Source organism: Dreissena polymorpha, chromosome 5 (genome assembly GCF_020536995.1).
Source record: "Dreissena polymorpha isolate Duluth1 chromosome 5, UMN_Dpol_1.0, whole genome shotgun sequence".
Classification (NCBI taxonomy): Eukaryota; Metazoa; Mollusca; class Bivalvia; order Myida; family Dreissenidae; genus Dreissena; species Dreissena polymorpha.
This window is the reverse complement of record NC_068359.1, coordinates 94,580,718-94,595,934: the sequence shown is the minus strand read 5'-3', so window position 1 is coordinate 94,595,934 and position 15,217 is coordinate 94,580,718. Positions and strand designations below refer to the sequence as shown.

At 34.6% G+C, this 15,217-nt stretch overlaps 1 protein-coding gene across 6 annotated transcripts in view; it reads right to left on the bottom strand.

The window, feature by feature from the left end:
* Nucleotides 1-15,217, bottom strand: part of LOC127881817 (roundabout homolog 2-like) — a 114,191-nt gene that overhangs the window by 87,835 nt on the left and 11,139 nt on the right. For all 6 annotated transcript variants that reach the window (XM_052429956.1, XM_052429951.1, XM_052429954.1 and 3 more), the window contains exon 2: nt 10,516-10,636. In XM_052429956.1, the coding sequence (XP_052285916.1) occupies nt 10,516-10,588 (73 nt within the window). In that variant the 5' untranslated portion in view covers nt 10,589-10,636. The remainder of the gene's footprint in view (nt 1-10,515; nt 10,637-15,217) is intronic.

The following is a 15,217-nucleotide window of genomic DNA, read 5'->3' as shown; positions in this document are numbered from 1 at the left end:
CCCACTAGTAGAAGCAAAGTAAAAATGGCTATGTGCAAACAGCATAAAACCAGAACAGCCTGCGAGTAACTCGCAGTCTGTTCAGGTTTTATGCTGTTTGCTGCTCATCAGTATCTCAGGGTTGGAGATAAAGTCTTAAAAACTTGAATCTAGTAAGAAAGGACTTAAATTAAATATAACTTTCTAAGGGAATACAAACGCGTGAAAATACGTATCCAAGAGGTAAAGGGTTAAATAAAAGGTAAGTATTTTGCTGTGTACCTGAAATAATAACCCATAGTTGTATTTTCATTTTGAAATGGGCATTGCAGGCATTACATACTATTTTCTATTGGGAAGACATCTTCAGTTTCACAACTCATTGACAATGTTCCTTTTTTCATTTTCACTTTTTTTTTATTGAACTATTAAATGCATTTCAAGCTCTACTTTTATGACACTCGAAGAAGACAAGAGCCCATCAAAAACCTAACAATTTGCAAAATGTTTTGTATGTAATAACATTGTTTTTGAAAAATGGACACACTGATAATGAGCTCAACATTTGTGCGCTGCCAAAGCGTCTCACTTTTTCCTGTTGCCTCTTTAATCAAAACATCCGTTCTTCAAATTTCTGCCAACTTTCATAGAAACAATGTTGAGAAAAAAATATTGTATTTATCCAGGAATTATGGCTAAACCCCATCTCATGTCTGAGAAGGTGTCAAAGGCACAGTATGGAGGCTTTTTAGAAAATTGATAGGATTCATTATAGGGGTATTATTCACAGTATGCACCCAGTCAGAAAGTGTCGGAGGCTGGGGATAAAGTGGGATAAGATGGGAAGCTATCCATTACCAGCATGCTGATTCTGCAAAGCAGTGAATAGCTTCTACAAAACTAGATGCAGCTACACACAGTTCTATATAAGATGGTGATACTGCAGAGCGTAAAGGTCACAATATACTAAATAGTTTCCATATATAATTCAATGTAAAAGTGACATCTTTAAGTGAAAATGAATGCAACATTTTGCACATAGAGACCCCCATAACCATACCTTTTCTTAAAGGTCATTCTAAGCAGAGTTGATTTGTGCAATAAAACAGATATGTCATGCATGAACCAAGAAAGAACTTGTCAAAAGTCAAAATCAAATGTTTTTGCAATTTTCTTTCCGGTTGTTTTCTAGTGGAATGTAACCTTTTTCAGTGCAATGTTTTTCTATAGTCTCTAAGTTTATCATATTTCAGGGATTTAGTAGTGAGCACTTATTCACACCCTACTACTTTCTCCAAAAGATAAAGCCAAAACAATAGTTTAATGTGTACCTTTGAATCAACTATGATATTTTTTTAGAGAGTACAGCCCTACATGAAACGGTTATTTAGTATACTGTTACCTAAATTGTTAATATAGGCTGATATCAATATTTAAATTTTAAGTTTTTATAATTGTACAACTGACAAATGTTTATGAATGGAGTCGAAGGATAAAAATATACAGCTTTAAAGGTGTTTACATCAATTGTTCACAGTTTTACAAAAATGCATCAAATTATGCATTTATCCAATTAGGTTGGCAGCAACCAGTCTCCCTTGATAAAATTCATCATATTTATTTTTATTAAACCGAAAAAATCACAAAAGTGTCTGCATTCCCTGATAAAAAAACACTGTTATTTTTAGAAGGAATTCAAACAAGAAATGAGAATTTGAAAAAGTGATATTTTTTATACTGTGGAAATGTAAGTAATTGCGTTATTAAGATAAACTATGAGCCAATAGTGGTGTAAATGAGATGAGCAATATGTCAGGGCACAACAGGTGGAAAGTCTCAAATATAGCAAAATTATGTACAAAATGTGGAAGAAAAACAAACCATTTTCTCCTCGGGGGAAGCCAACTAGCCTCTTAACTTGAAACCCTCTTTTGATTAAGATCTGCATTTGGTAATTGCTATTTGGCAAGTTTCATATGGCTTGTGCAGAGATAACTTGCTATCTTGCACAATATTTTTTTATTAATCATAATTTTTTTGCCATTAATAACATTTCTGTACTGGACATTTATGTTCAAAGATTCTGTAAAATGTAGAAAGTAGAATGCGTGCGTAAAGATGAAATCTGCACTAATTTGTATTTCCCAAATTAATGACAGCTTACAAATGTATATCGCATATATCAATCTTACATAATTACATAAAGGCCCAGTATCACTATGATGCCGGTGGAGCCCTGGTGCATGATCCGGGATATACCGGGATGAACCGGGGCTCTACTGTGATGAACCGTGGCTCCACCGAGGATGAACTGTGGACGACCGGGGCTCCACTGAGAAAATATCAAAATGTTTAATACCTCGGGAAAGAACCGGGAGTCACCGGGAAGGACGGCCCGGCACTAGAAACAACCGGAACGGCAGCGGGAACAACCAGGAGGCACTGGATCTCCACCTGGGCCCATACAGACCCTGGCAGAGCTACGGCAACGCCCCAGTTGTGGCCGGTGGTGCCCAGGTGGAGCCCCGATGAATGCCGGCAGAGTCCCAGTATAGCTACGGTACATTGGTAAAACGGCGCTCTGCCGGGATGACAGCAGCATTCACCTGGGCTCCGCCGGGGCATTACCGGCGATGAGCGGGGTTAAATCTGGGCGTTACCATAGCTCTGCCGGTGTCTGATGCCGGTATAGCCCTGGTGAGTGCTGGCGGAGTTACGGTATACCGGGGCTCTGCCAGGACGCTGTCGGCTTTCACCGGCGCATTACCAGGGCTCTGCCCGGGCTTCACCGGGATAAACCGTAGCTAGTCTGTGACTCCACTTTACTACACAAATTCATTATGAAAGAAGCCACTCCTCGTTCAACGATGTCATAATTTCAGTGATTATGGATATAAGTCACAGAATGAAATCTTAAGCATCTCTTCATAGCAAAAAAAAACTTGTGTAACACATTCTGGAAAAATATGAAGACAATAAAGAGTATGTCACCATAGAGACATGACGACTGAATAGAATATGAAATTTGCACTAATTATTTTTGAGATGTGAAGTTCTAATTAGTTTCCACGAATCCATGAAATATCTTTGTCACATGTTTGTCATGAATTTGCTGAAACAATTGCCCCTGGAGCAATAAAACAAGTCTTGTACAAAGGATGGCATGCGTGCTTTACTTGTTTATATTGACATTGAAATGCTTATCACCCGCTATTTATGACATACATAGACGAGGCTTGCTCCGGGAAAACAGGGCTTAATTCTTTCATGGAGATGTTCTTTTATATAAATTCTCTTCTAAAGGAAATGGAAATCCCAGTTAAGGAGGAATGTGTTGTCCTAATTAGCCTGCACAGACTGCACAGGCTTATCTTGGACACTTTACCTACATACTTTAAGCCAAGTTTTTCCACCCCGCGGCTCATATGGTAAACGCCTGGAAAAAATAACTTTGCAATTGATGCTGTCTGACTAACTCATTTCCAGTGAGTTTACTATTTGTTCGAGAGTAACCTGTACTCGATAAATCCAGAGGGTACAATACGAATTTCTTATTGGAAGCTTAATTGCATAATAATAATATTTTTTTAAACTTTAAAATGTCCCAAGACCCAATTCATCAATCCCCTATTTACTCATCTGAGTCATCCAGCTCCAACAGCCTCACCTCTCAACTCCCCTCCTCACCCTACAACTCCCCCCCCCACCCCCACCCCCCAACTCTCCAACCACCCATCCCCCAACTTTTCAACCACCCAACACCCAACTCTCCCTTTCCATTCATCTTTAATTCCATCAGTTTGCAACACATTCCTGGAGTGATCAGTTGCTACAAGCTGTGGGTCATTAAGACCATGGTCAGAGTTTAATTACTGACCAGTGCTAACATCACACATAAACAATTACAAACTTGTTATGTTATTAATGCTTCCGACATCCTGCCCTGTAGGATTAGGCCATGAGAAACAATTTCATGCAGTGGGGGATTACTGGGAAAATTATGAGGAATCTGCTTCATTTATGTATCTCTTATGGAATTTTTCTTTTTATGCCACCCCTCTGGTAGGGTGGCATATAGCAGTTTAACTGTCCGTCAGTCCGTCTGTCTGTCAGTCTGTGCGTCCGTAAACTTTAACATTGGTCATAACTTTTGCAATATTGAAGATAGCAACTTGATATTTGGCATGAATGTGTATCTCATTGAGTTGTACATTTTGAGTATTGAAAGGTCAAGGTCATCCATCAAGGTCAAAGTCAAATATATGGCTTCAAAACGGGTAAGTAGGAGGCATTGTGTTACTGACAAACACATCTCTTGTCTTTTTCTTCTTTAAGAAAATCAAGTCCAAGCAGAAAGTGGTACAATTTCTGATAAGTGCTAATCTGGATTGAGCCAATTTTCTAGTTTTATCGCAACATATTTCCTTATGGTCTAGTTATCAAACAGTATGGAAATGTTGCATTATTGGGGTAATGTTATTGATGTTGTATATAAAGCAATTTCACTGACATTTATGACCAATACTAATCTTATGCTTCCTTTAAAAGTGAGATTTTTTAAAAGACTGCTTCTAATGAACATTACATGCCAGGAAAAAAAATATTCTAGATGCTGACATTGTCAATTATCCCTGGTGACTGATCATTGCAAAAACCTGAGAACAAAAGATGAAAACTTGATTAAGACAATAATCTAAGGGTCATAAGGACATAGATATGCACGCAGCCTTGTAACAAAAACTCTTTGAGCTTAGACAATCAATGATCTAAGGGTCAAAGCGACATAGCAATACATTCAGCCTTCTTACAAAAGCTCTCCAAGCTTAAACAATCAACCAGAAAAGATAGCTGCCAACAAACAAGGTTCCATAATCAGAAATGCTGCTATTCATTACCCTCAAACAGATTACAAGACAAAATGTGTCTGTAATGGCTTGACCACATTCCTGTGGCCATACTGACCAGTGCCGGTCAGCCACTCATTAGAAACACTAAGACTAATGAATTATTTATTTAACACATTTCTGGCATCCTCCAAACAGTGTAGTTATTCAGTTGGAATCTTGTTGGAATTGCCAAGTTATATAATAAGAACCTCAGAGCTTTACTGGTGTTTATTCAAAGGTGCTGATTACATAAAAAGGATGGTATTTTCATATCTACACCATCAACTGTTATGTAATTGTTTATGTTCAACATGGGCACTTTAAGCAAAATCACAGAAATGGAATGTGCAAAACATACAATAGGTCCCATTACTGCAAGGAATTAATGCAAGTAATTGCTTGCATTTCAAGTCATGTTAACAATGCTGCATAATGATTGCTGACAACATTGGTAACCCCATTTGAAACCACTCTGAAAATCCTAAAACATTTCTAAATGGCAGTTAAAAGAAAGCTGGAAAATCCACACACAAATTTTTCACAAGATTGTTCAGGAAATGTTTTGGCCCCAGTGCCCCAAACCAATATCAGAGAGGGGATTTCACCTGAGACTCAAGATGGCAACGTTCATGTGAGGCAGGTATTTTCCGCCGTTTAATACCCTTTTTAACTTGTATTTATTGTTTAAATGCCACTCACTTTCCAGCCATATCAGCAAGAAAGTTACTAGCTTTTATTTCGTGTTGATATTCGCTCTTTATCTAGACTTTACTCGCTGCGAAATTTCTTACAAACAAAAACAAGACAAATTATGCTGAAGTTGCTGTCTTAAAATATGTTCCAGAACATGCAATTTCTGAATGGGTACATTGCAGTAATATCCTTGAAAGCATAACAACGTTATTACTTATTATAAGTGATTAAGACTTATAAACATAAGAAATCTCTTGCATCTTTATTGTGTATAATACCGTATATTTCTTTTGTCCTTAACATTGCTGACAACAAAAAAACGAGACAAACTTCCATTAATCTGAAAATACAAACCAGTCTCAGCCTCCAGGAAATGCGTTTTATTTTCCTGGAGGTTATAAGTCTAAAAAAGAAGGCGGTCCCAGTGGCCTGATACTTATTTTCTCAGCAGAAAAAAACACAGCCAGTTTGGGTGTTTATACAACGCCAGTAGGTATGAAACCAATCTGGCAAATTATTACCGCAATATAAACAACGCTGGCAACTCAACTAGTCTATAAACATGGCTCCATCATCATGGAATGAAGCATTTATAAGACTTCATTAGGCTAAGGCTAATTTTTGAAGGAGAGCTCCTAGAGGTTACATTATGTTCAAATTAATGAACTTCAGGTTACATTTTGTTCAAATTAAAGACTTACAGGTACCTGTATGTTTAAATTAATGATCTCCAGGTTACATTTTGTTTAACTTTAAGACTACAGGTTACATTATGTTCAAATTAAATACCTTCAGGTTACATTATGTTCACATTTAAAACCTACAAGTTAAATTGTGTTCGAATTCAAAACCTGCAGGTTATATAAGTTCAAATTAATGACCTTCATGTTACATTACGTTAAAATTAAAGACCTACAGCTTACATAACATTAAAAAAATACCTTCAGTTACATTATATACGTATTCAAATTAAAGACTACAGGTTACACAATACTCAATTTTAAAACCTACAGGTTACATTATATTCAGATTAAAGACCTTGAGGTGACGATGTGTTCAAATTCAATACATTTACATTCAATATTAAGCAATAATAACAACCGGTCATACTTTAAGCTCATTCACAACATAATATTATGATTACTATTATTTTACATTTACTAACACCACATGGAGAAGGTTATACAAAAATGGTATAATAAACCATACATAAAGACAAAAAATCCATTAAAATACCATGACAAAGCACAAAGCACCACATATGTATGTTTTACAGGCAGATTTATGTCCAGATTTGGGTTTCATCTACTTCAGACAATAATTGATCATAACACATGAGCTCTTATCACGAAACATTTCATGTTTGTTTAATATGTAGGTTGTTGCGCGGTTCTCAACAGTTCTTCAGTCAAATCACAACGCTCAGTTAACACACTTTTCCTGGTATAGCTGATTAAACAGTACTGAGTGAACACACTTATGCATATAATTCAGAACTAACTCTTTCAGTGCTGGAACCGAATTTTGAAGGCCTTTGCAAACAGTTTCGGTCCAGATTAGACGCCACAAAACGTGGCGTCTCATCAGGATCCAAACTATTTATAACTGTTTGCTATTCTGATAGTATTCTTTGAAAAAAATCGAAGAAAATGCTAATTTAAGAAATTCAGCAGACGACATTTTAGCAGACGACAAATTTCCCAGCATGCAAAGGGTTAACCTACTTGAATCAGAGGTAGAGGCCATAGAAAGGATTTAATTCCAAGTCCCACACAAGCTATGTGGCCAGGCCTCCAGGGATCGAACCCGCTAATACAGTTCATATTATGATATTCATGAACACACCTCATACTATGTGTTTTTATGGCATGTGTATGTCTGTTGTTTGCAAATTTTAAGTACCGGTATCACTATACTTCGAACGACCAAGAAACACTTTAAACTATAAGACAAATATTTTAAAAAGTTGTCAAGGCAACTGTTTGCAAAAGCACATAACTATGTTTTGCAAATACATGTCACTATGTTGGTGACAACTATGAATTTAGCACCGCATTGAGAGAATGGTCATTAAATACAAATCAAAATCTATTTTCACTAAAGATAAATGATAACAGGATTAAAATGATGGTTCAGCGTTTTTTTCTAACAATAACGGTGCTATTTGCACCAGAACGGAAATGGCCCTTCATTTTCTATCTCCCATCAACTAGTGTTTTGAGGAGCGCAGATAATCAATGACAAAACTACTGCTGCACTAACAATACTGTGGGGGAATGAAAACGATGTTACAACGTCTAGATGATTTTATCTCCCTTCTCATAATCACCCACTCGCGTGCTGACCAGCTCTTAACATCGCAGAAAACAACAACAACGACATACAAGCTATTATTTTTCTCATCTAAAACAATGGTAATAGCATCATTGATGGACTGGTTCATCACAAAAACTGATAGGACCGTTAGAGTAGAAATAGTAAATCAATCACTACTGTAATCAAAGCATTATGATATTTCGTGTTTGGTGTTAATGTTATTTTCGTATTTTATGGCGACTGTTGACTGTTTGGTTTAAATAAATGATTTTTTTATGACCACAGTTGTGTGACATAAAAACAGATGTTTTTTACCTTATAAAATCACTAAAATTGAATAAATTTCTTTCATCCAATTTCTTCTTTAATTCCCATGCAAGTAAATGTTACATATTTATATACATTAACTTTAACTAACGATGTTAAGAATATAAATAAGACTTTTTGTGGGAAATCTAAAGCAACTTAAAAGAGAACCAGAGATGTGTTTGTCAGAAACACAATGCCTCCTTTTGCGCTACTTTGTAGCCATACATTTGACCTTTGACCTTGAAGGATGATCTTGACCTTTTATCACTCAAAATGTGCAGCTCCATAAGATAAACATGCATGCCAAACATCAAGTTGCTATCTGAAGCGACATAGAAGTTATGAGCATTTTTCAAAACCTAAATGCAAAACCTTAATGCAAAGTGTGATGAAAAGACAGACAGACGGACAGATGGACGGACAGACGGTTAGATCACTATATGCCTTCCTTCTGGGGCATACTAATGTTTCGAATTGGTGAAAATGTTTTTATTATTCATTGGTATTTATGCTTCATTTTAGGCATTCGGTCCCCCATCCTGAAAACGAACAGCCATAGCAAATTGCATATGCAAATGGAAAGAAACCATTTTAATACCAAAAAACATTCAACTGCGATCTAGCTGCAACATCTCAATTTTGATTTCAAAGTGACAGAAACCCCAATCGCTCAATCTCTAACAAAAACTTTTAATGCGATTTTATGCCCATTCTAAGCAACACAATTATTGCGGAACATGGTCATAGATCAAGTGGTGCATCAAAATTAAATCCCATTACTGGTGCATGTTATATTGGGCTGCTTGATTGCTCAACTCCATAACTTTAAGTTCATTTGTTGCCATGACAATCAAATAGGAAGGATTTGAAACATGGGGACAGAAAGCTGGGAAAATAGCCAAAAGATCCCACAAAATCATTTTGTCTTACTTAAATCGGCTTTGACTTTGTCATGAATTAACTCAAATTACATCCAAGACTTCAGGGCCACAATTAATTGAAAATTGGTAACCATGGCTACACTGTCTTGTGACAAATTTAATCCTGCTTGTTAATAACCAATAAAACACTGAGATTTTCCAGAAAAGTTCAAAAATGCATTGCTGCACTTAAAACTGTAAAACAAAAGGTTATAACTTGTTCAGAATAAGAGTAAAGAAATACAACTAAGAATTATACAAAGTTTATGATCAGCTAAGCTTGTAACATTTTAAGCTCACTTCATAATATTTTTTGTCTCACTTCACAACGTGTGCATCCATATCAATAAAGGTGCATACAATTTTTCCCCCTTATTGAATGAATGGTATTTGTACAGAAGAATGAAGGGTATTTGTAAAATAAAAACTATAGCAAACATGTGACATTTAACTGAAAAAGAAGCATGTTCTCAAACACATATCATTTTTATCTAAAAACACATCAGTGATGACTTACAATATTTAAATACAACAATTTTACAGTATTCATACAGAAGCCTGTATCATAATATTCTAGTGAATTGTATTCTAATAATTTTTCTATATTCATGTTTAATGGCATTTATTAATAATGACCATATACCAGTAAGTGTTGAATGAGCAGTGTTTAAATCATCAAACAGAAGTCAATTACGATTCAAGCACATGTAACTAGCAACTGCCATGAAATTATGAGGTCTGATAACAAAAGCAAAACACGTACATGCAGATATTTAAAACATATGCACAGTTTTTGTTTTACAAACTATCAAATTAAAATTCCAGAGAAGTAAATCTGCAATACAAATTGTTCCTTGTCTTCAATATGCATCACTTAAACAGTGCCGACTTTACATGTAAAGCATGCAGAGGGGATAAAAGTTAAAAGTGTGGCAGAATGGGGCAGACGCTAGCAATTGTCTGTTTTTCAAATATCTACTGTTAAATTGCGCATTAACATCTGTTTGTCAGTAATTAACTTGCACAGTCTATTCACTCAGGAGAAAATTTCACGTAAATTGGCTGATGACAAAATTCTATGAACCATATCTGCAGATTAATTATGATCCTGCAATTATAACATGCCAATACAATCCACCAAAATGTACGAGGAATGGTAGCAGCAAGGGCATACATTATTTTGAAGCAATAATTATAACGTACACAAGTTAAATCTATTAAAATGAGAATTAATTTTCTTGCACCTCATTCAATAATACCACTACATAAAATAACAAATATACGCTATCTGCATTTAAACCCCAATAATAAATCACTTACTTCTATTTCAAATAACAGATAGAAATATATAAATATCATCAAAACCCAACATAAATTAGTTTGAAGCCTATTATTCTAAATCTATGACTTACCATGGGATAGAAAGAAGGTGACCACCACAAGGATCATGGGAGATGGGAGGGCAGAGTGTGTTCGGAGCCCCATATCTCACACCCGTAGCTTCATAATCCCAGCTACACGGTAAGCCTCACTCTGAAAATAGAAACCATTACATGAAGAGGATGTCTGTTTTTTAGCCTCGCTGTGAAAAAAACCCTAGATTAGCATTGTCCTAGAATAGCCTGGCTTATCAGTGGCAACACTTTACACCTAATTTGAATTTTCTTTAACTAGAGAATTCCTTTATAATATAATCAAGATGTGTTTGTGAAACACTTAAATGTCCCCCTCCATATATTTGACCTTTGAACTTGAAGGATGACCTTGAACTTCCACCACTCAAAATGTGCAGCCCTATGAGATACACATGCATGCCAAATATCAAGTTGCTATCTTCAAAATTGCAAAAATTTGACACAAACAAACAAACCAACAAACATACAGGGCAAAAACAATATGTCCCCCATGATAGACTGCACAGGCTTATCTAGGACGACACTTAACTCAAATGCATTAAACCCTGTTTTTCCAGAGCTCTGCTCATTTGTTTTCAGCGTGTTAATTAAATCGTCACCAATCAAGTCGAACATGGAGTCAGGTAATATTTTCTGTCCAAAGTCTGAGGTGCATATACAGAGCTTCAGTGCTATTCCCTTGAACGGGATCCTTCTAGTTTTAAAACTTTGCATGCTGGGAAATTTGTCTTCTGCTAAAATGTTGTCTGCTAAATTTCTAAAATTAGCATTTTCTTCGATATTTTTTCAAAGAATACTATCAGAATAGCAAACAGTTTGGATCCTGATGAGACGCCACGTTCTGTGGCATCTCATCTGGATCCAAACTGTTTGCACAGGCCTTCAAAATTCGGTTCCCGCACTCAAAGAGTTAAAACTATTTATTCTAGCTTGATTATATCAAAAGCCGAAGGCTTATTGAAACACTCTTGAGTAAGTTTCCTGGGTAGAAGCAGTACTTGATGCATTTGAGGAGATGGAAAGAATGCTTCCACAGAAGAGATCGAATTCGTGACCACCTGGTCGCTAAGAGGACAGCGTATCCACTTCACCTATGATGTTTCTTACTCAGATAGCTTTCATGGACAATCCGAAAGGGACAAGACTGACCAAGGAAACACCAATACATAACCTCCTCAGGCGAGACATAAATTGATTATTTAACCCATTTATGACTAGTGGACTCTCCCATCCTTCTAAATTGGATACATTTATTTCCAAAATTAGGAATGTCTAGTATATTTATTTCTATATTTAGAATAGTTCTTACAGAAATTCCTTTCAGCGAACAGCGCAGACCCTAATGAGACGCCACATCATGCAGCGTCTCATCTGGGCCTACGCTGTTTGCCAAGGCCCTTTTTCTAGATGCTAGGCATAAATGGATTAAATAATATTTTTCCACTTAACTGTTGTAAACTTTGTATTTCATTCCATTACGCAGATGTCAAACATATATTACATTTTATTCTTATTTATTTATGGTAATTATTATTTCTCTTTGACTTTTTGACATGCATCAAAAGCAATATAAATGAGAAAAAAGTTTATGAGATAATAAACAAACAAGTTTAAATTTTATTTGTATTCAACAAGTAATATGGAGAACTGCTTTGTCAGGATTAACATAAAATATCCATGAAACAGCATTCCAACAAATGATGGATTTAAAGTTCACAAGCCAAAAAACATCTTACTTAATGTTAATCACACAAAATTACAAGTTTACAGCTAATTTACGACCAGATTCATCACTACAAAGCCGCAGTTAACATTGGGTAACAAATTTCTTACGAGTTTCACAATGCCAAAGAATGTGACCCATATTTGGTCAGCATACATACAATTATAAATTACAAATACGGACTCTTCAAGCAGATCGGATCACATGCAAATTCACTGGTTGGAAACTGAGTTATACATCTTACCGGACAGTTTGTCCCACCCACTTCATTATTATATTTACGAGGAAACTTATAATTTCAGTTACGTAGCAAATAAATGTGAATTTTGATAATCCAGACTTCACAAAACTATATACATAAAATAAATATAATCTTCATCTTTATCTATATCGTGATTACTTCAATGTAATGAACACACTTACTTAAATCCTGTATAAAAAAATCATAATTTTTTACATGAATTTTAAAATATACAAGGCCCTTTAACATATGCACATTATATAATACATCAAAACTTTCAAATGGCACGATTAAGACAAAATTTGTCTATTTATAGCAATTCACATTCAATCCATTATGCATACATAGTTATAATGCAAGATTTGAACAAAATCTTCTCAATTTTGATGAAAATATTCAACCCATACTTAACCGGGTCCCAACCTCTTATTAACTGTAACGAAAACTTTTCATTTATAAAGCAAGGGTGTACTTTCATAAGTGCAGTATAGACATCAAATTAAATAAGAATGCACTTGGGCTGTTCAGAAACCACTTTCAATTAAGTGTACATGTGCAAGTAATACTCTTGATAAGCCACTTACATATAGGAGCAGGCTAACAGATTGGATATATATGTGCTTTCATTATAAATTATTTATTTGATCATTAAGATATAGCCTATTCAAATTCCATCTCTATTATAAACGAATAAAACAAAATAATGAGATACTTTACTAAGTGTTTTGCTGCCCCCACATAACAAATGTTTTATTTCATGTCGGCATAGATAAATTATTTAATTTATTTACAGGCATTTAAACCGACTCCCAAACAACAATAAACTATGTGTCGCCACATTGTTGTAAACGATTGTTGTCTGTAGTCAATCATGGGACATGTCTCCATAATGACTGGACGAAAAATTCAAATACAACATGCAGTTAGTTAAAAAACAAGAATGTCAGTAAAAAAAGGCTTGCATTAATGTTTGTATTTGCATTCTCAAATGCCAGTAACTTCCTGATAAAACTTTTTCATTGAAAACATTTAAATATCTTTAAATATATAACAGCTATTAAACATAAACAAATCCCAAGTAATTAAAACAGTTGAGAAAAAAAAGAAACAATTTTTAGCATAAATGTAAAAGAACATTAAAAAACCTATTATAAAAAAAATATTCAACTTGTATAAACTTCTGTATACATACTAAATGTATTTGAAAAATTTGGTAAAAAAGTAACAAACCATGTTAAGAAGCAACAAAATAAATAACAATTGCAAAATAGAAATCTCTAATTGCGATTAAGTTAACAATAAATCGATTTTCTAACAACTTGACAATCAATATCAAATTGTTCACAATACAATAAATTTACCAAACTATTTCACAAAGAGCTTCATAATGTTGTTCACCACAAAGACAGCAATATAAATCCAAAGCAACAGAATGAAATCAATCAAATTAAATGGTCGTAATTTTGTCCGTGTTACCCAACAGTCCAGACAAGAGTTATTGAGTTTTTATGATTAATGCAAGCTTATAACAATTTGTCAAATAAGATTAACAACTTTACCACATGGCTGCATGGTCTACTTAAAATAATCCAAGCTGCCTTTTGCCCAATTTTTACAAACCATACTAGAATACTAATACACTGAACATTGAAAATATGTCTTTTTTTTTAAAAAATCAGTTAATTGGCAATCTTTGCTTCAACAAATGGTGTCCTTCAACACACATAATTTGCTTTAAGATTATATCAAAATACAGATTCAAAATTGAGCCTCATTTAGAATGTCAAACATCATCTCAGCCATGTCTTTTTCGCCAATTATGTTCCTTCTTGAAAATCAATACACATATTATTATTTCAAAAGGTGTTGATTACAATATAATTTTCTGGTGAATTTATCAATTATTCATCCCTTTTTACATACCACACCCCTCAGGGGCTCAGGTCATAAACCATCGTATTAAACAGGTACGTTAACATGGTCATAAACAGTGTCACAATCGGCTGGTAATTGAATAATTAAAATTGTGCAGCAGAATGCATCAAATAACCAGTAGTTAATAATCATATATAACACATGTCAAGATAATAAAGTCCAATTACCTTAAATTGGCATAACCACCCCTGCGAAGCATCTCATGAACTTTTGATGAATATTCGTGAAACGCAAATTTTGCCTTTCATGAATTTGATTGTTCATGAACCAAAGTTCGTGAATTTTGGTTAAGTTCATGAACTTCACAAATAAAAGTTGAAGAACCTTAAGTGAAGTTCATGAACTTGCATTTCATGATAATGTTATTATTTTCAGCAAATGAATACATTATTGTCAACACATTTACGAAAAAATAGTCTACAATCAAACTGCACTAAAAATGTTTGAAGTTGTGTGTTAAAATATAGGCATCTTACCTTTCAACTTTCTCTCTTGATATTTAATAGGTTAATTTAGATAAAATCCCAATTAATGATATTAAAGATGAGGTAAACATAAAATTTCATATGTAAGTGAGTTCATCAAATCAAAATCTACAATCATGTTCTATTTAAGTCTTATTTATTTGAAGTATATCCTCTTCAAGTTTTTTTTTAAACTTCAATATCCACACCTGTTACATGCACAATAAAGTTTCAACATAATATACTTATAGATCTTACACAAAATTAAAAAAATCCATGATTGCCGAAAATAAAAAAATTAATAGCTTAAAATGTCTCTCTTTAAACCAAATAAAC